Source organism: Rhincodon typus, chromosome 37 (genome assembly GCF_021869965.1).
Source record: "Rhincodon typus isolate 14 chromosome 37, sRhiTyp1.1, whole genome shotgun sequence".
Taxonomy (NCBI): domain Eukaryota; kingdom Metazoa; phylum Chordata; class Chondrichthyes; order Orectolobiformes; family Rhincodontidae; genus Rhincodon; species Rhincodon typus.
Window position 1 is genome coordinate 10,578,145 of NC_063368.1, and position 22,283 is coordinate 10,600,427.

Here is a 22,283-nt window from a genome sequence, read left to right on the forward strand (position 1 = left end):
GGATGAACACAGCAGGCCAAGCAGCATCAGAGGAGCAGAAAAGCTGACGTTTCGGGTCTGGACATTTCTTCAGAAATGGGATTTCTGAAGAAGGATCCAGACCTGAAACGTCAGCTTTCCTGCTTTTCTGATGCTGCCTGGCCTGCTGTGTTCATCCAGCTCTACACCTTGTTATCTCCTCATCTCTGTTTGTGTTTTAAATCATGTCTCTCACTTTTCTGTCTGATCACTGCATTGTTACAGTGCAGAATGAGGCCATTCAGCCCATCGGGGCTGTACCAGTTCGGTGAGCCCAATCCCCTTGCCTTTTCCCCATATTTCCACACCATTTCTACCTAAATGAAGTGGCTGCATTAGGCTGAGAGGGTCTTCAAACTGACTGACATTACTTAACGTCTGCCATTAAAGTTTCCTTTGGAAAATGTCCACGTTTGATGGCTGATTTGAGTCACGATTCATCCACAAAGGGGGAACTAGAGTCAGACAAACTAGTAGACAGTGGGTAATCAACACTTCCTCAGGCCAACCAACCTACAACCTGTGATGTAGTATTCCCTTTACTGTGAGAGATGGAATCCCCAAAAATCACCGGCCTGAACATTGCAGCCTGACTGTTTAAGAGAGAAACCGAGCGCTTTGACCTGGACCTTTGTTTCCACACTGCAATAATCACACGTTGCTACGCAACGATATCGTGTGTTATCTGGCTGGGGGCTCGTGGATTGGAAGGGAGAGAGAATCAGAGACTCATAAAATGTGGTCATCGTGATAGTTCCTTATCTCCCGCAGGGGACCATAAAGTACAAAATGACTATTTCCTTACTGTTTCTCCATGCTCATGCACTGTAATAAGCTGCAGACTTCGGTGTGATCATAGTGTAAGGTGAATGGGCATTTTTAATTTAGAGACCCAGAAACTAGAAGCAGGAGTAGGCCATCAGCCCTATGAATGTACCCTGCTACTCAATATGATCTTTTTTTAATTCAGTCACAGGATAGCTCGTCCAGCATTTATTGCCTGTCCCCTAATTGCCCAGAGGACAGTTAGAGTCAACTATGTTGCTGTGGGTCTGGAGTTACATATAGGCCAGACCAGGCAAGGATGGCTGCTTCCTTCCCTAAAGTGGATTTGTGAATCAGATGGGTTTTTCCTGACAATTGGCAATGGATCCATGGTCAACATTCGCCTCTTAATTTCAGAATTTATTTATTGAATTCAAATTCAATTACTTGCCACAGTGGGATTTGAACCTGGGTCTCTGGATTAACTGTCCAATGATAATACCACTAAGCTGTTGCCTGCCCAGTGATGCTTTAGGTTGTTTTGCTGTGACAAGTAGATCCTGGAGTGATCGCTGAGAGCACCCTCTAGGATCGAACCTGGCCTCATCATGTCATGGGGACAGCATGGTGGCTCAGTGGTTAGCACTGCTGCCTCACAGCGCCAGGGACCGGGATTCAATTCCACCCTCAGGTGACTGATTGTGTGGAGTTTGCACTTTCTCCCAGTGTCTGTGCAGGTTTCCTCCAGGTGCTCCGGTTTCCTCCCACAGTCCAAAGATGTCTAGACTAGGTGGATTGGCCATGCTAAATTGCCCATAGTGTTCAGGGACGTGTAGATTAGGTGGGTTACAGGGATGGGTCTGGGTGGGATGCTCTGAGGTTCAGTGTGGACTATGTTGGGCTGAAGGACCTGTTTCCACACCATAGGGGTTCTATGATTCTACATCAAGACCAGCTTCATTCTGTCCAATTTGAAACATAGAAATAGATAAAACTGGAATAGAAGGAAGATATTCAGCCCTTCAAGCCTGCTCTATCATTCAGTATGATCATGGCTGATCATCCAATTAGTCTGCTGTTCCTGTTTTCTCCCCGTACCCTTTGATCCCTTCAGCCGTAAGAACAAAATCCAGCTTCTTGAAAACATTCAATGTTTTGGCCTCAACCACGTTCTGTGGTGGAGAATTCCTCACGCTCCACACTCTCTGGGTGAAGACATTTCTCCTCATCTCATTCCTAAATAGTTTATCCTAACCTTAACCTGTGCCGCCTGGTTCTGGATTCCCTGGTCATCAGGAGCATCCTTCCTGTCTTTACCCCGTCTAGTCCTTTACTGAAATACAACAAAAAACTGCCGATGCTGAAGATCTGGAAATTGCTGGGGAAACTCAGCACATCTGTGGAGAGAAAGCAGAATTGACGTTTTGTGTCCAGCGATCCTTCAGCAGAACCTGTGTGGTCTCATCTGTAGAATTGCAACAAGACATCCCTGCTTCCTGTACTCAAATCCTCTCGCTATGAAGGTCACCATACCATGTGTCCTGCTATTTGGGGGTAGGTGGCAAAGTCAAGCATATGGATGCAATGAGGGAGATGAATGCAAGGCGCTGCAGTGATGTGGTTTCTTAGGCCAAATACTACTATCAGTATGACATGGACTGAATCTTGCTTGGTGTTAGCTCATGCAACATACACCACAAATTTCAGTACTGCCAAAGATCAGGTTCTTAGATGATAGATTCCGTACAGTGTGGAAGCAGGCTATTTGGCCCATCGAGTCCACACCGACCTCCGAAGGACATCCCACCCAGACACAACCCTCTTCCCGACCCCTGTAACCTTGCATTTCCCATGGCCAATGCACCTAGCCTACACATTCCCGGATGCTATGGGGCAATTTAGCACAATGGCCAATCCACCGAATCTGCACATCTTTGGACTGTGGGAGGGAACCAGAGCACCCGGAGGAAACCCATGCAGACACGGGGAGAACATGCAAACTCCACACAGTCAGTCACTCTATCCAACCCAGATCCCTGGTGCTGTGAGGCAGCAGTACTAACCACTGAGCCAGTGTGCCACCCTTTTTGTTGAGACAGATGTCTTGACATTTATGAACAACGCGCACTATTTACATAGTCCTAATATCACAGACTTATGCATAGTCTGCACTCTATGCTTACAGGTATTACATGCACCTAACTGAACACAAGACACTGACTGAGAAAGTGAATGCAGGGGAGATAGGTGCCTTCGTAGGCACATTGTAATGTCATGCACCTGGGTTAAAGATACGCTGCCTGTCTGGTCTGGAATGTGTTCAATAACATAACACACAGTGCAGGAAAAGCTGTGGAGGAATTCAATGTTAGGACGAGATCGACACTATTTTGGCGTAGCCATAAATCGAGTGAATAGACCTGCGGACGATAAAGCAGAGGGTCACGTTGATCAAATTGCACAATCGATGGGTCAAACTATAATTCATGTCTTGTAAACTGACTGAGCTGAGTGATCAGAAGGAGTGGGGTCAAAACCAAAGAAGCTGACTCCCCTCCCCGTGATTGAGTGTGAAATCAAACTGGAGAAATGAGGTTCTTTAGTCCGACATAAAATTGCTCCTCCTTGTGTTCTCTTTCCTAAGTTTGGATTGATCCATAGCACCACAATATCCACCACTGGGAGGGCAAGGAGGCAGGTCCCGAATGCACCCCCGACTGGAATAGTGACTGATCCCCATGTTGCCACCACCAATCAGATCCATACCAGCTGTCTCCCGGGTCTGACCACCAGGAGATCGGGTTGCTGCGGCAACATGCACTTTGACCTACATGTTGCAGTCCTGGATCTATGAATAGTGATGAGAGAGGCTCTGGAGTTCTCTCCAGCTGACCAAGAATCTCTCCCACTGTTACTGGCTGTCATTGAGAAGGGTCTAGGCCCGAAACGTCAGCCTTCCTGCTCCTCCGATACTGCTTGGCCTGCTGTGTTCATCCAGCTTTACACCTTGTTATCTCAGATTCTCCAGCATCTGCAGTTCCTACTATCTTTGAGTACATTGGAATGGTTTTATGAGTTGATATGTAACCTGTTTGGCCACATTATGAAGACACCTTCTTTTGGCATCAAGGCCCAGAGTGCGACTTAACCCCGGAGCTCCTGGCTCAGAGATAGGGACTCTATCCATTCCACTGCAAGGCATTTTACAGGAATGGGACACAAGTATTGTTGGCTGGCCAGCATTTTATCCCAGTACTTAGGTGCCCTTGAGAAGGTGTGGTGGGGGTCACCTGTGGTGTGACATGAACCCAAGACCCCAGCTGAGGCTGCCCTCATGGGAACCGAACTTGGCTATCAGCCTCTGCTCGGTGACTCTGCGTTGTTGGGTATCCCAAAGTCCGCTTTGGAGGATGTTTACCCAAAAGATCTGAGGCTGAATGTCCTTGACCGCTGAAGTGTTCCCCAACTGGGAGGGAACATCCCTTTCTGGTGATTGTTGCGAGATCTCCATTCATCTGTTGTCATAGCCATCTGTATGGTCTCGCCAATATACCATGCCTTGGGGCATGCTTGCCTGCAGCGTATGAGATAGTCAACATTGGCCAAGCCACATGAGTATCTGCCGTGCACACAGTGGGTGGTGTTCCCACATGTGATGGTAGTTTCCATGTTGATGTTCTGACATACCTTACTGAGGTTGCCATGTGGTGTTGCGGTCGATGTTGTCCTGAAGGCTGGGTAGTTTGCTGCGAATGATGGTCTGTTTAAGATTTGGTGGTTGTTTGAAGGCGAGAAGTGGAGGCGTAGGGAAGATCTTGGCGAAATGCTTATCATCGTCGATAATGTGTTGAAGGCTATGAAGAACATGGCGTAGCTTCTCTGCCACTGGTCCGAGCAGAGGCTGATATCCAAGTTTGGTCCCCATGAGGACGGCCTCAACCGGGATCTTGGATTCATGTCGCCTACAGGTGACCCCACCACACTATACACTCTCTCACACTCACACACACACTCACAGGTGTGCACACACACTCACACATGTGCACACACACGCGCACACACACTCACACATGCTCACACACACTCACATACATATGCGTGCAGACACACACACTCTCACACGTGTGCAGACACACACTCTCACACGTGTGCAGACACACTCTCACACACATGCGCACACACACACACATGCGCACACACACACTCATGTGCGCGCACACACACATGCGCGCGCACACTCACACATGCTCACACACACTCACATACATATGCGCGCAGACACACACACACTCACACACATGCACACACACACATGCGCAGGCACACACGTGCGCACACGCGTGCACACTCACACATGCGCACACACACTCACATACATATGTGCGCAGACACACACACACACGTGCACACACACACACACACGCACACACTCACACATGCGCGCACACACACACATGCGTGCACACAGGCGCACACACACACCTGTGCGCACACTCACACATGCTCACATACATATGCGCGCAGACACACACACTCTCACACACGTGCACACACACACACATGCGCACACGCGCGCACACACACACACACGCGCACACTCAAACACACACACACACACACGTGTGAATCTGTGGGGTGAATTTGTATTTGCCGATACCTTCTATTTTGTTCAAAAAGCACACAATTTATAGACAGTCAGTCAATGTGGCATTTTATAAATTCCTACTTTAGAAATAAAACCAGTCTGACTCCAAACCAAAACATAAACAGATTCTAAACAAGGCCTCACACCTAACATGCATTGTCTGACCTAAAATGTCACCTCTTCTTTACACTGATAAAACCTTTAGTTCTCTCAGGACAGTGACTTGAAGGAATTTGGGGATTTACATGTACATATTAATCAGTTAAAACCTTCTAACTGATTAAAGATATAACAGCATTATAACACCTCATCAATGGTGTGACCCTTTGATCTTTTACTTATAAATTCTGTGTCTGATACTGCCTCTCATTGACACCTGAAGAAGGAGTAAGACTCCAAGAGCTTGTGATTTCAAATAAACCTATAACCTTGTGTCATGTGATTTCTGACCTTGTCCACCTCAGTCCAACACCAGCACCTCCAGTGGTACACACTGCTGCTACTGAGCGTCGGTGGTGGAGGGAGTGGATGTTTGTGGATGTGGTGCCAACCAAGTGGGCTGCTTTGTCCTGGATGGCGTCAAGCTTTGTTTTTGAGTGTTGTTGGAGCTGCAAGCATCCAGGCAACTGGGGAGTATTCCATCACACTCCTGACTGGTGGACCAGTTTGAGGGTGTCAGGAGGTGAGTTACTCATCACAGAATTCCCAGCCTCTGACCTGCTCATGCAGCCACAGTTTTTATATGGCAAGCCCATTCCATTCAGTTTCTGGTGAATGGTAACTCCATTCTACACAGTACAATCAGGGTAAGTCCCAGAACACTGTAAGCCTCAGTTTAAAGATTGGAACAAAACAGATGCAAACTAAATTGGGAAAAGGTCACTTCTGTCTGATGTTAGGAAGAACATCACAAAAAAAATCCATAACAGTTTGCATTTATATAGCAACTTTAGCATGGTAAATCATCCCCAAGTGCTTCAGAGGAGGGTTACAAAACATTAGCCAATGTTTTTTGCAGGTAGCTCGCTTTTAAAGATTGTGGTAATATGAAACATGGCAGTTGACTTTTGGAAAGGTCATCATGTTCGGATGATGGTGGGGATTGTGTTAGGGTTAGGGTTAATGTTAGAGCATACAGCAGCTACCATAATACAAAGGCCACAATGTGTTATCTGCCAGGACTCCTCTGTTTGCTTTTACCTTCTAATTTGTGAATTAGTTTCAAAGCAGGTCATTATTCCTCAATGAATTGATTTTCTTGTTTGTTCTCCTGTCCTTGTTAAGGTCAGGTCTTGTTGCAGATGACAGATGCTCAGAGGCAACTCAGCAATGACCTGGAAGTAATTGTAAGTATTTTCTGTTTTCAATGAGTCAAAATTTCAGATTACACAGATCCCCTGAAGCCCCCCACAGCGCACACTCTCCAAGACAGTGCTGCATTCCCTCAGTACTGCACTCCGACTGCCAACTTGCTGCTCACGTCTCCTGTTTGAGGGTTAAACCCATGCCCTTCTGCCTATTCTCATCCCATTCAATCACTTTATTGGATCACCTCCTCTTCCAGCCTTCCTGTTCTGAAGACACAAGCATCAGGCTGTTAAGGAATTCTGCAAAGCCATCCATTATTCTAGGACTGGATTGATGGATGGAACTGGGAACCAGCCAGGAGCCCATGGGATAGAGGGAAACGATCTACTTAAAGGGAGTAGCTGATCTGTGATCATTCGATCCATCATTTTTACATTAACTATTGCAAACCTGCTTTTACCCAATCACATTGGCATCAGATTAAATCAATGACATTTAGTAAACATTCATCAAAGGTTGTAGGCCCAAACACTGGCTGTTCTACCACGAAGTGAATCACAGACCAGGTGATTTCTGACCTGGGTGCATTTGAAGCAGGGTAATTGGATAGATACTGAAGGCAATCTCTCTTACCCCTGATTCAGGGCAACGTAAGCTAATTGTGTCATTATTATACCTAACATAATGTTGGCTCGGGCAAAAACTTATTACAATGGGATTAAGATACTAGTGAATATTTTGATAGTGGTTAAATATTGAACAATTTAAATACCTTTTAAATGAAGCTACAAACTCTTGAATTTATCTGTATGCTGAAATGTTCATAGTTGTGCAAACCTTTTATGATTTTATACTTTATTTTATTGTACAGATTGGCTATAACTGTTGTTAGGGCTGAGACTGGGAGGAACACATTAACTTTCTCTAGTTCTTGTACTCCACATGTCACAACATAAATTTAATCGTCTTACCTAATTCCTCATGTGACTAATTGTATACTTTAGGCTTAGAAGAAAATAAACTGTGAACCAGCCTTCCATAATAACCAAAACATGATTGGCTTAATATAAAATAAGACTCAGTTGAAACTCTTTACTAATTGGAGGCTGAGAAATGACCTTGTAGAAGTTTATAAAACCATGAGGGGCATGGATAGTTAGGTGGGGGAGTCTAAAACTAGAGTGTATAGGTTTAAGGTGAGAGGGGAAAGAGATAAAACAGACCTAAGGGGCAACTTTTTCACACACAAGGTAGTGCATGTATGGAATGAGCTGCCAGAGGAGGTAGTGGAGGCTAGTACAATTACAACATTTAAAAGGCATCTGGATGGGTATGTAAATAGGAAGGGTTTAGAGGGATATGGGGCAAATGCTGGCAAATGGGACTAGATTAATTTAGGATATCTGGTCGGCATGGACAAGTTAGACTGAAGGGTCTGTTTCCATGCTGTACATGTCTATGACTCTATGAAGCTGTTCAGGGATGTTATTTCATACCTCTGGAACAGCTTGGTCTTGAACCTGGGCCTCCTGGATCAGTGGTAGGGACGCTACCACTGCATAGCCGGAGTCCTTAATTAATTTAATGGTGATGCAAAACTGGTTAACACTGTTTGTAATATGAAAGTATAAATATCTACCCCTCTAGAAACACACAAAACAAACACATCCCCACACAGGGCAAAGGGAAACAAATAGTTCTTAAAGAATAAAGGACAGGATTTGAGGTGCAGGGAAGACTGTTAAGAATGTATTCTGTGCTCCAAGACAGATGGCACTGAACATGTAGAGTTGTCATGGGGCACCTTTGCAGATGTAGTCATTCAAGAAATTATCAATGATCTCGTGTCGAGGCTTCTCACATGAGAGTGGCTAGACTAGGGCTCCTGGTAGCACACTGGATCCACAAGGGATCTTTCCCAGCAGGAATAGAACTGAGCTGAGAAGCTTCATTCATTCAGCAGACTTCTCCTCAACTATAGCTCGCTCACTCTCGGTCATCAGAGCAGTCAGCTGTTTTCACCAACGTGAGTTCAAGCAACACCAACAATTATCTGGGACCATGTGGTTTTTAATAAATGTCTCTTTGAAATAAAAATCCAGTATCTTTTTTTTGTTGAACTTCAAAAATAAAAAGCCCAGGTAGCTCCACAGAACTTGCACCAATTTCATTTTTCCACAATCCTTCCAAACCCAAGTCCTCAAATAATATTACATATGAAGTCTTTACAAAACTATATTTCAATTTTGATTACTTATTTTCTTCATATTGTCATTGCAACTCAGCTCGGGCAACTTTCCAATAATTCAATTATTTGTTTATCTATGTACCTATGCCCGTCTCTCGAGTGATCAGTCTATCATCTATCTGCCCAGATTTAAACAGCACCAGGGACTCGGGTTTGATTCCACCCTTGGGTGACTGTGTGGAGTTTGCACTTTCTCTCTGTGTCGGTGTGGGTTTCCTCCGAGTGCTCCGGTTTCCTCCTACAGTCCAAAGATGTGCAGGTTAGGGTGGATTGGCCATGCTAAATTGTCCCATAGTGTCCAGGGATATGCAGGCTAGGAGGTTTAGCCATGGGGAATGCAGGGTTAGGGGATAGTGTTGGGGGGGCGCAGGGGCTGTGTGTGCTGTGTCTGGGAGGGATGTTCTTTGGAGGGTCGGTGCAGACTCGAAGGGCTAAATAACCTCTATCTGAACTGTAGGGATTCTATGATTCTTTGGGGAAGGAAATCTGCCATCCTTACTTGGTCTGGCCTACATGTGACTCCAGACCCAGAGCAATGTGGCTGACTCTTAACTGCCCTCTGGATGATGAGGGATGGGCAATAAATGCAGACCCAGCCATATTCCCATGATCAAATTAATAAAAAAAAGTGTGCATTAATTATTTATACAACAAGGCTTGCATTCAATTCTGTCAAGTTTCTAACCAAATGCCATGTTTTTTGAAGGATCACTGAGTCATTCTACATCCTATACACAAATGCTCCAATACTGTTGATCTTGAAGCTTCACAACTGGCCCCATTGTTTTAATATTTGGTGTTTACTTTTGCAGTTTCGGAGATTCAATGATGATCTCCTACAGGAAATGGATCGTAATACACAGCTGGACATAAAGTACATCAGTGTGAGTGAACCGACACAAACTTCCTGCATTCAAGAGTCTTTCACTTTGGGGACTGTGACATCAGCGTAAGACTGCAGAGTACTGGCTCATTTCACTCCAAACTTTATGGGTAGAGGCAAAGGGAAGGAATGCCGGGTTTTGGGAGTTTTGCCCAGAAAGGAGATATTGCTCTTGACTGTCGTACGGTTTTCCTGTTAGGATTCAGTTTTCTGAGGTTTAACTCTCAACGGCTGGAGGCCTGAATAAGCTGTAGAACCACAGCAGCTTACAGCACAGCAAGAGGCCATTTGGCCTGTCAAGTCTGTGCTATCTGAATGAACTGTCTGCCCATTTTAAGCCCAAATTTTCGTCGCTTGGTCTGTAGCCCTGCAGTTTGGAGTGTTTCAAAGGTTCACCTCAACCACCAAACTGGTTGAGACACCCCTAGCCTCTGGGTATCACCAACTTTGTTAATCCTGCTACCTTTAATCTGTGCCCACGGCTAATGAGCTATCCTCTAGGGGTCTTCACTCTATCCATTAAGCCCCTCATTACTTTGGAGACCTCAATTAACTCAGCCTCTTCTGTACCAAGGAAAATGACCCTCAACTGTAAATAAAATAAAGCAGGAGACAGCCCCTTAAAGGGGGTACCACTCATTTTGAATAAATCAGTGGAATGGAATGAAATGAAACAGACAGATAATGTCCCCTCAAAGGGGCATTGTAACAAAGTAACGTCCCAGAAAAGAAACTGATAAAAATTGAGTGTTGAATTTCCATGGTCATGGAGATAGCCTCTCCTTATAAGTGCTCCAATAATAAAACAATATCATTCAACTGCAGGTAACAAGGTGCAGGGCTGGATGAACACAGCAGGCCAAGCAGCATCATAGGAGCAGGAAGGCTGACGTTTCGGGCCTAGACCCTTCATCACAAAGTCCAGATCATAGGGGACGGAGGGTTTATTTCTGGGAGCAACCCTGAATGTGAGAATATCTGCTGTAGACTCTATTCTTTTGCTCCCAGAACAATCCAGTTCTTTAAGCAAAAATTACAAATGGTTCTCTTTCTATGCAGGAAAGTAAACATCGATTTGAAATGGAACATAGGAAACAGATTGAGGTCCTGGGCAGGGCAAATGCAGAGCTCCGGCAATTGGAGAGAATGAGGAGCTCACAGACCAGAGACATGCAAGTAAGTGAAGGGCACTCAGTGGGAACACTGGGTGTGCATTCCTATAAAAGCCACATTTTTGAGATGATATGTTGGACAAAGTGGTGGATGTGGGTACAATTACAATGTTTAAAAGACATTTGGATAAATACATGAATAGGAAAGGTTTGGAGAGATAAGGGCCAGGAGCAGGCAGGTGGCACTAGTTTAGCTTGGGATTATGTTCAGCTTGGACTGGTTGGACCGAAGGGTCTGTTTCCTGCTGTATGACATATAGTCGCAAACACAGTTCGGTTCTGTACAGTGGCATGTCAAGGAAACAAACAAACATTGGAGTTTGACTCAATCCAAACAAAGCAAAGGCATCTCTTCCTTGAACCTGACTATATTTACATGCATTTGAGGGCCCGGAAGGGTCCGATAACTGAACAGACCCCCATTTATCTTTTCCAGAAAATCCTTAGACGGCGGTCTTTCCCCCACTGCTCTTTGGCAGCAGCTGCCCCAAGCTTTAGTATGTCCCTGAACCTTGGAATGTGCCAATCTGTAAACTCAGATGGTGTCAACCCCTTGCTCTGGAGGGTCAATAGGTTTCGGGCAGACCAAAGAGCATCTTTCACCGATAGTCCTCCAGGTGTAGTCGATATTTGTCTTGCTGTGCGTCCCGGGTAACAGACCATAAACTACAGAGACGAAGCCTTTCAAGACAGAATTGTAGGTTTTGTAACAACAATTACTTGTATTTACATGAAGCCTTCTAGACAACATTGATTACCTGGGCTCCACTGCCTTTTGTGTAGCAGCTTCTATGTGAGCTTCTCTGTGTATTTCACCAGTTTGTCTATCCTTCTGTGTCAGGGCTGTTAAGAGTTTATTTCTGCACTGCTCTGTAAAGGAGCTGTGCCAATCTGGAGAGTAGATCAGTGATTTTGAGACTGCTGATTTAATTTATTGATGTTTAGTCAAGGTCTGCCAATTGACTCACCCAAATTGTTCAGTGGAATTTTGTCTACAGTTAAAGGGTAATATTTGCTACAGTGGTTTTTCCCTAATAATTAAACGTCTATCTGGTGCCAGTCATTACAATGTTCAAGCGCCTCCAACCCAAACTGCTGACAATTCTCAACTAGGTAAAGGACAAGCCCCATTGTAACTAACCGCAGAGAATTTGAGCACAAGTTGGTCAGAGACAAGGGAAGCAACTTAACTCAATGTGTTGAGTTAATGCATGAACTTAACTGAATAAATTAATAAAAAGAGCTATAGAATCCCTAAGCTGCAGAAGGAGGCCATTCAGTCTATCAAGTCTGCAATGATCCTCTGAAGAGCATCCCACTCCATCCCCATAACCCTGTATTAACCATGACTTATCCACCTAACCTGCGCATCCCTAGACACAAAGGGCAGTTTAGTATGACCAATCCACCTTAACCTGCACATCTTTGGACTATGGGAGGAAACCGGAACACCCGGAGGAAACCCATGCAGATACGGGGAGAACGTGCAAACTCCACACAGTCGCCCGAGGATGGAATCGAACCCGGGTCCCTGACGTGGTGAGGCAGCAGTGTTAGCCACCCTAGAACCAGTATTCTTCCTGCCAATATGTCTGTAGAACTGCATAATGATGATATTTTAGGCTTTAGAATGTTGTGCGCAACTGGAGAGCATGGGTTACGATTGTTGTTTAAAGTTATGGTTCTGAAGGGGTTAATGTTCATGATACATTGACTCCACCCATTCCACTGATGTCGCACACAGTCTGAGAGCGGGGTCAAGGAGTTCTACTCCAGCTTCGAGAGGCAGCAGATGTATCTGTACCAGATCCATAAAATCCTAGTTGCTCTGCGTGACAGAATTTAGTTGTGTCCATTGCTAGCATGCAATGCATCTTCCCTCAATGCACACTCTGGGTGACACATCCTCTACTGGGGAGGCAATGGCCTAGTGGTATTTTCGCTGGCCTGTTAATCGAGACACCCATGTAATGTTCTGTAGGCCCTGGTTTGAATCTCACCACTGCAGATTGTTGAATTTGAATTCAATATAAAAAATCTGGAACTAAGAGTCTAATGATAACCGTGAAATGATTTACGATTGTCTGGAATAACCCATCCGGTTCACTTATTCAATTTAGCGAAGGAAACTGTCATCCTGCATGTGAGTCCAGACCCACAACAATGTGGTTAACTCTTAACTGCCCCTTTGGGTAATTAAGGATGGGCACTAAATGCTGCCTAGCCAGCGACACCCTCATCCCATGAATAAATTTTTAAAAAACTAACTGCTACATAGGCCCAAAATAAAACAAGGGTAAAGGAAAAATTGGTGACAGTTATCAACCTCAAAGTACCCTAAGTCAGTACCACATACTGATAGAGATGGTAACTAGCACATAATACTAGGAATGGTCAGCAGGGATAATACCGCATGGTTGCAAACAGCACCTAACTGATTTTAACCATGAGGAAAATACACCCAGCAGACACAGGAGAAAATCAAAACAATTGAAGCAAATTAGTTTACCACTTTAAGAGCATTATCATGTTGAGAAGACACGGTCACTTAGCAGCGGAAACATGATTACAGACAGAGAAAGAGAGCCACTGCCCTGGAAGTAGCAAAAATGCAAGCTCAGCACTCCAAAGTGGGGGAGACACGGAAAGAACTGCGGATGCTGCAAATCAGGAACAAAAATAGGAGTTGCTGGAAACTCAGCAGGTCTGGCAGCATCCGTGAAGGAAAAAAAAAAATCAGAGTTAACGTTTCGGGTCCGGTGACCCTTCCCGAGCACTCGTTCTGATTTTTTCTTCACAGATGCTGCCAGACCTGCTGAGCTTTTCCAGCAACTTCTGTTTTTGTTCCAAAGGAAAAACTTCATTCACTAAAGTGACAAGAAGCCCTGGGCCTGAGGGAAACAGAGAAAAGCCAGTCACGTTTTGAAAATGCAGAGGCCTTAGTGAAGGAGGCTCCAGAATAAAAGTTTATTGATCTGTAAAGGAATAACTTGATGAAAATCGATGCAAAGGACCAGAGAGGGAAAGTAAAAGAGAATTCTCACCTCTCACAGTGATTATCTCCAACATTAACACTGGGGTTTGTGAGGCCCTGCTGCAAGGAACAGAAAATAAAATAAATTTAGGTTGTTTGGGGACTACAGAATCGGGAAGGAGTCAGAATTCCTTTCAATTGAAAAGAAGCATGTTGAAAGAAATCTAGCGAAAGAGTTTGTAAGAAGAAGAAAGGAAAAATTAGAGATCAATGATGTGTTCAAGCAACATCCTACCATGATAACTCTCTATTTCTTCATATCCCTGGCTAATATTTGACAATAGATTGTCAAGTGCTGGCCTTGTCAACGATGTTTACATCCAGTGAAAGTGTCATGGGACGTAGACCAGCATGTGATGCCCAGCCAGGAATTCTGGATTATCCAAATGTGGTCTTGTGGGGATTTAACTTCGAGGCTTACAACCCTTTTGTAATTGCTTATGGATATTTACTGTAAGATCCAGTTTGAGGCAACATTGCAGTAGTGATTACTATATCCGCTGTAAAACCTTTGAGATATTCAAGCAAATAAGATTGCGAGAAAACTGTGTTCACAATCCATTATAATTTCATTATACAAACTGAAAAACAATAGTCTTACTAAATCCTATTACTCATTAAAAGTCATAGAATCATACAGCATGGAAACAAACCCTTCAGTCCGACCAGTCTAACTAATCCCACCTGGCTTTGCTTGGCCAAAATCCCTCCAAACCTTTCCTGTTCATGTCCTTATCCAAATGTCTTTTAAACACTGTAACTGTACCCACATCCACCACTTACTGTGGAAGTTCATTCCACACATGAACCGCTCTCTGTGTAAAGACGTTGCCCCTCATGTCTTTTTTAAAACTTTATCTTTATGAATTCTTAAGATCCAGTGTTCATTTATCTGGAGATTGTCTTACAGATGTCTGGTTATTTTCCAGCAGTACAATCTCCAGACTCCCTAAAAGTCCCACAATTTTTTACCATCTTTCCCCAGTGGTTTCTTGGCACTTATTCAAGTCCTGCAGAGAGTGCATCAAATTAGCATCTTAATTTCTTCATTAAATTGGTCAATTCCTTCGCAAAGCAACTAAAGAAATGTTTCTGGGGTTTGGTGAAGATAAAGGAGGGAAATGAAAGTGGTCAGGAATCATTCAAAAGCAAGTAGGCAGGAGAAATATGTCCTTCGAGGAGGATGTAAACATTGCCAGAGATTGTGGGAAGGAGCATATCCCAATGAAATGCCCTCGCGGAGAAAACAGGCTCAAAACCCGCTTTAACATTGGGTGCGGTCATATAGCAGCTGCAACTGCAAACAAATTTCAAGAGCGGCTGACCACAAACTACCCATAATAAATATTTACAGAAAGGGAGTAAGATTTAAGCCTTGAACAGAAGACATTAACTGGGCTACCTGGAATGATAGAGAGAAGGGAATCAACTCTTGGCACAGAGTTGACACAGATGTGATGGGCAGACTGGTCTCCTTCTGTTCTGTACCAATTCCAAATTAATCCCGTGAGATTACTCAGAATGTTAAATTAAAACCTGCGCGTATAAGGGACAGAGGGACAACAGATTGCCTGGGAGAGTATTTCCCAGTCAGGAAACTAAGACTGTATTATTGAGACCCTATGTTTGGGCTTCCTGAACAAAGCGACAGAGGCCTGGTTTAAACCTAAGCAGTTCCTAGGACACTTTGCTCCTGCCGTAGCTCTTCTCTCCTGTTTCCTCCCTTGCTCACATGTGTGTCTGTTCATGATGTGTTTCAGGAGAGGATCTACAATCTGGAGTCCAGCCTGGAATTATTTCTCCACAACAGCCACAAACAGGCCCTGGCCGAGGAGAGACGCCGTTATCGATTTCTGGCTGAAAAGCACAGCCAACTTTCGAATCAGTTTCTCAGCTTTTACAGCAAGGTTAGCATCGACACCCAGCATCCCCTGAGTGTGAAGCCTGTCCTGGGACCCAACCTAGTCTTCTCCAAAATAATCAGCACCGGGAATGAAGTCCTAAACTGTGAGACGTAGAGGCGGAAATAGGTCATTCGGCCGATAGAGTCTGCACTGCCGTTCAGTGAGATCGTGGGCTGATCTGATCATTTTCAAGTGGTAATCTGTTGGGTGGCACAGTGGCTCAGTGGTTAGCACTGCTGCCTCACTGCATCAGGGACCCGGGTTTCATCCTACCCTTGGGCAACTCTCTGTGTGGACTATGCATGTTCTCCTTGCGTCTGTGTGGGTTTCCTCCCAGTGCTTTGGTTTCCTCCCACAGTCCAGAGCTGTGCAGGTTTGGGTGGATTGTCCTGTAGTGTCCAGGGATGTGTAGGTTAGTTGGGTTAGCCATGGGAAATACAGGGTTACAGGGATAGGATAGAGGAGTACTCCAATCTGAAAAACAACCCACCACCACCACCCTCTGTCTCCTACCTTCATGCCAGTTCTGTATCCAATTGGCTAGTTCTCCCTGTATTCCATGTGATCTAACCTTGTTAACCAGTCTGCCACTGCAGAGATAGTAGGAACTGCAGATGCTGGAAAATCTGAGATAACAAGATGTAGAGCTGGATGAACACAGCAGGCCAAACAGCATCATGGAGCTGCTTGGCCTGCTGTGTTCATCCAGCTCTACCACTGCAGAACCTTGTCAAATGCCTTACTGAAGTCCATATAGACCATGCCCACCACTTTGCCTTCATGAATCCTCTTCGTCACTTCCTCGAAAAACTCAGTCAGGTTAGTTTTTTTTATTCATTGATGGGATGAGGGCATTGCTGACCAGGCAGCATTTAGTGCTCATCTCTAATTGCCCAGAGGGCAGTTAAGAGTCAACTACATTGTTGTGGGTCTGGAGTCAGTGAGACACGATTTCCCATTCCTTTGGCCCAACTGATCCATGCCAACCAGATTTCCTAAACTGAAGTAGTCCCATTTGGCCCATATCTCTTTAAACTCTTCCTATCCACGTACCTGTCCAAATGTCTTTTAAATGTTGTAATTGTACCAGTCTCCACTCTGGTAGCTTGTTCCATACACACACTAACCTCTCTGTGAAAAAAGTTGCCCCTCAGGTCCCCTCTCACCTTAAACCTATGTCCTCTAGTTTTGGAGTCCACAACCCTGGGGAAAAGACCTTGGCTAATCATCTTATCTATGCCCCTAATGATGTTATGCACCTTAATAAGGTCACCCCTCAACCTCCTACACTCCAGTGAAACCAGTCCCAGCCTATCAAGCCTCTCCTTATAAGTGAAACCTTCGAGTCTTGGTTACATCCTTGTAAATCTTTTTTGCACCATTTCCAGTTTAATAACATCCTTTTTGTAGCAGGGCAATCAGGATTGTACACAGTACTTTGTATGTGGCCATACCAATGTCTTGTACAGCCATAACAATGACATCCCAACTCCTGTACTCGATGCTCTGATCGATGAAGGCAAACACCTTCATTACTACCCAGTCTACTTATTTAATCCCTGTCCAGTTGTAGGCCATTTGGCCCGTTGAGTCCGCACTGACCCTCTGAACAGCATCTCACTTAGACCACACCTCCCTACCCCATCCCACCCCATCCCCGTAGAGACAAATTTTCCCAAAAACCCATCTAGTTCACAAGTGGTGCCCTGAGGTGTGTGGGGAAAGCAGATGTCCTCACCAACCTGGCCTTATGTGTGACTCCAGACTGACAGCAATGAGACTGACACATCCACATCAAAGTCCCAGGATGGAGAGAACACACCAGCCTCCCATCAACTGGAAACATCTCTGGCAGAATGAGCCCATGTCCTCTTCCACAGTAATGTCTCTCAATATGGTAATCATCAAACTGGAAGGTAATTTCCCTCCTTCATCGTTTCCCAGGGTGGAGCTCTGATTGTCCCACTCGGTGGCCAAGTTAGCTGAACTCATTAGAATCAGTCGAGTGGTTGTAATCATTGACAGATCAGGGAATTTGATGGACCGGTCTTCCCAAAGCCAGTCCACCATCCTCAAGGCATAAGTCAGGAGGGTGATGGAACACTCTCTGCTCGCCTTCTGAAATGTCCCAGCAAACCACACAAGAAGGTGGCTTATCAGCATCTTCAGAAGGACAGCTAGGAGATAGACCATAGATGCTGGCCTGACCATGGATGCTTGAATGGATGATCTGGTTTGTTGGGATCAATAGCCCGCTGGGTCATCTACTAAGGTACTGGCATCGCTGAGGTACTTTCCACCTGTTGCCATGTGTTTGAGTGTAGATTTACTTTGTATGGAGATTCCTTGGTGTGCATGGCCTTCCCAAAGGCCCTTTTCTTTGGGCTATGCTCATTCACACAAAGGGACCTGTATATTAGCCTTTCATCTGAATGTCTGCACAACTACTATCTCTTCAAAGGGCTAACCAACTAAGCGCAGCCAAAAGATACTGTAGGCGCACACTCATTGATGTTGTGAATTATGAATGTGAGGTTTTATGTAGCTAGCAGACGGCGACGATGCAATTAATCAAACTTTGGGCCCCTGTGACACAGTGGGAGCACCCTATCCTCTGGCCCAGATGTTCATGTCCCACCTTCCTGGAGATGTATTGTCTGAACAAGCTGACTCAAAACATTAAGGACTGTTATGGTGCAGTGGTAATGTCCTTGTCTCTAAGCTAGGTGGCCTAAGTTCAAGTCCCACCTACTCCAGAGGTGTGTCATAACATCCCTGTAAAAGGCTGCTTAGAAGATACCTATCATAGAATATGACTGTAGCAAGCTAATTATAAATCAGCTGTATAGACAAAGTCCAACACTTCTTTCTCTGTATTAATTAAGATAATTTTAGTTCAATAATGACAGTAATTGTCTCAGTGCTGTGTGCCTGTGTGCTGTTGATAATACTCAACAGTGTGTGGGTGTCAGTAAACCATTCTTGTTTTTAATCATTCACGGGATTGGGTGTCACTAACTTGGCTAGCATTTATTGTTCATCCCTTGATCCCCCTGCAGGGTTACATGATTGGCAATGTTGTAAGACTGAAATGATCGCCCCACCATGAAGCATTGGGTTGCTGTGCTTTATCTTGATCTTTGTTCTCTGTTTCAGGCTCGTGAAGTTCTCCACAGTAAAGTCCCAGGGTGGAGAGAACACAGCAGCCCAGCATCATCTGGAAATGTCTTTGGCAGAGCAAGCCCACGGCCCTCTTCCATGGTAATGTCTCTCGATACGGTAATCAGCAAATTGGAAGGTCATTTTCCTTCTTAATCGTTTTCTAGGGTGGGGCTCTGATTGAAAACAAAAAACGCTGGAAATCACAGCGGGTCGGGTAGCATCTGTGGAGAGAGAGCAAGCGAACGTTTCAGGTCTACACAAATCTTCATTAGAGTGGATGAACAGCTCTAATGAAGAGTCATCTAGACTCAAAACATTACCTTTCTCTCTGTCCATGGATGCTGCCTAACCCAGTGTGATTTTCAGGATTTTTAGATTCCAGGATCTGCAGTATTTTGCTTCTAAATGGAGCTCTGATTGTCCCGTTTGGTGACTAAGTTAGCCGAACTCATTAGAACAGGGCAAGGAATCAGTCGAATGGCTATGATCATTGGCTCCTGATAGACAGGGGGTCAGGGAATTTGATGGACAGATCTTCCCAAAGCCTGTCTGCCATCCTCAAGGTACAAGTCAGGAGGAGTTGGAATACTCTCTGCTTGCCTGGATGAGCACAGCTCTAATAACACTCAAAAATCTCAACACCATCCAGGACAAATTCTTGATTGGCACCCCATCCACCCCTGTTAACATTCATCCTTTCAGCACTGATGCACGGTTAACGCCATCTATAAGGTGCACTGCAGAAACTTACCAAATCTCCTTCGAGAACACCTTCCAAATCAAAAGGATAAAGGCAGCAGACACATGACTGTGGTGGTGCCAATATCTTAGAGGCATGTGTATTTGCATTAGTAACAAGAAGGAAGTAGAAAACCGAAAGAAGGGCGTTTCCTTAATGTCTTCTGTTGGATTGTCCAGTAGTTGGGAAAAACCCATCTGGTTCACTAATGTCCTTTAGGGAAGGAAACTGCCATCCTTACCTGGTCTGGCCTACATGTGACTCCAGACCCACAGCAATGTGGTTGACTCTTAACTGCCCTCTGGGCAATTAGCGATGGGCAATAAATACTGCCTGGCCAGCAATGCCCCTCATCCCGTGAATGAATAAAGAAGAAAAAAATGCCCAATTTCCTATTCCTAGGAGTTTTACCTATCATGGATTTGACTAAATTTGACTCTTGTTGTTAAGATCGCTGATCCCTGTACTAGGGCTTTAGATAAATTCTTGAGCCATTAGCCTGACAACCAATTTAGGATTTTCAGTTGAGCTCTTGAATGGGGTATACTTGCCTGTACTGGGAGTTACAGGCCCTTTTACTTTGCAGACTGAAAGAACATGTGCACACTGCGCCTGTTTCAACTCAGCAAAAATAGGTAACAGCCATTCGATAGTTTATTTCTCAGGACAATGCCCTGACCAATCAGAGTCAACCTGCTTGCCTTCAAATTTAAACTACGCCTGACAGTTAGCTGTCAGTCATCATCAATTGGTGCATTGCCCAAGGCAATACCTCTGCCAATCGGGATCCAGTTTCCAGCCAATCAGCAATCTTCCTTCATGCGTTATCATTATTGGTTGTCCCCTTAAATTGGTATTGTGGTTTGACCTGATCAGGGTTAGATGAAATACTTTGACAAAATGTGTTTTGCTTCATCGATAAAACCGTAAGGCACCATCCCACACCAATCATTTTCCAAATCTTTTGTCTGCATTTGTGTTTAACGAAAGTTCTGCAGCACCTTTCCAGATAATGTAGGGCAAGGCACATTACTGGTTGCAAGGCCTTTGGATATTGTACATTGTATGAGAAGGGAAAACTAACATTTCTGTTTGTTACCCCCGCCTGCCCCAAAAGAACCACAGTAGTGTTCACAGGCAACAGGGGTGAGGGAGATGTGAATTGTGGGTTATAATTGGAGACTCCTGTGTGCTATCTGTTGTAAGTGCTATAGGTGCACCACTACCAGACACTGGTTGGTACAGCGTACCACTAGTCCTCCTACCAACTCTTTTACAGTAAACATTAAACAGGTTAGACACTTCCTAATAGACAATGAAACAAAAACTAAGCTCAAAGAGATCCTGCTTTCTAGATATGTTCCCAATCAACCAGTTCAGAGACACCTCTGGACTCTACCTCAAATTCAGGACACTACCACTGTGCCATAAGAACCCTCAATCCTCTTTTCTATAATCTTTTTTGTTTAACCTATTTTTCCTAATCAACCTGTTCAGGGATGTTATTACACAACTTTGGATCTGGTGAGACTTGAACCTGGGCCTCCTAGTCAAGAGGTAGGGACTTTACCACTGCACTACAAGAGGGTACCCAAAGTCAGGAACTATAGTGAGCAGGACTTGAACCTGCTAGCAAACCCCCAGCAGATTTCCTAATCCTTCACCTTAACCAGTCAACCACAACTATAGGTATTTCTCTATACTGTGTTCAAGGACCTATTGAGTTAATAATAAAGGATGAACCCTAATGAGTCTTAACAAGAAGAGGCGCCTGAGTGAGTGCATTGAGTAGAGGAGTTGGGAGGTCATGTTGAGGCTGTACAGGACACTGCTTAGGCCACTTTTGGAATACTGCATTCAATTCTGGTCTCCCTGCCATGGGAAGGATGTTAAACTTGAATGTGTTCGGAAAAGGTTTACAAGGATGTTGCTGGGGTTGGAGGGTTTGAGCAATGGGGAGAGGCTGAATAGACTAGGGCTATTTTCCCTGGAGTGTCAGAAGCTCAGGGGTGGCCTTATAGAAGTTTATAAAATCATGAGGGGCATGGATAGGAAAAGAATAAAGATAAAGAATAGCCAGAGTCTTTTCCCCAGGGTGGGGGAGTCCAAAACTACAGGCCATAGGTTTAAGGTGAGAGGGGAAAGATATAAAACAGACCTAAGGGGCAACACACAGAGGGTGATGCGTGTATCGAACGAGCTGCCAGAGGAAGTGGTGGAGGCTGGTACAATTACAACATTTACAAGGCATTTGGATGGGTAGATGAATAGGAAAAGTTTAGAGGGATATGGGCCAAATGCTGGCAAATGGGACTAGATTAATTTAGGATATCTGGTCAGCAGGGACGAGTTGGACCGAAGGGTCTGTTTCCATGCTGTACATCTCTATGACTCGATGTAGTTTA

General features: G+C 44.7%; 1 protein-coding gene across 1 annotated transcript in view; it reads left to right on the forward strand.

Moving 5' to 3' along the window:
* Positions 1 to 22,283, forward strand: part of baiap2l2b (BAR/IMD domain containing adaptor protein 2 like 2b) — a 73,648-nt gene that overhangs the window by 21,782 nt on the left and 29,583 nt on the right. The window contains exons 4-8 of the mRNA XM_048617353.1: positions 6,713 to 6,774; positions 9,797 to 9,868; positions 10,927 to 11,043; positions 15,834 to 15,980; positions 19,134 to 19,238. Of these exons, the coding sequence (XP_048473310.1) occupies positions 6,713 to 6,774; positions 9,797 to 9,868; positions 10,927 to 11,043; positions 15,834 to 15,980; positions 19,134 to 19,238 (503 nt within the window). The remainder of the gene's footprint in view (positions 1 to 6,712; positions 6,775 to 9,796; positions 9,869 to 10,926; positions 11,044 to 15,833; positions 15,981 to 19,133; positions 19,239 to 22,283) is intronic.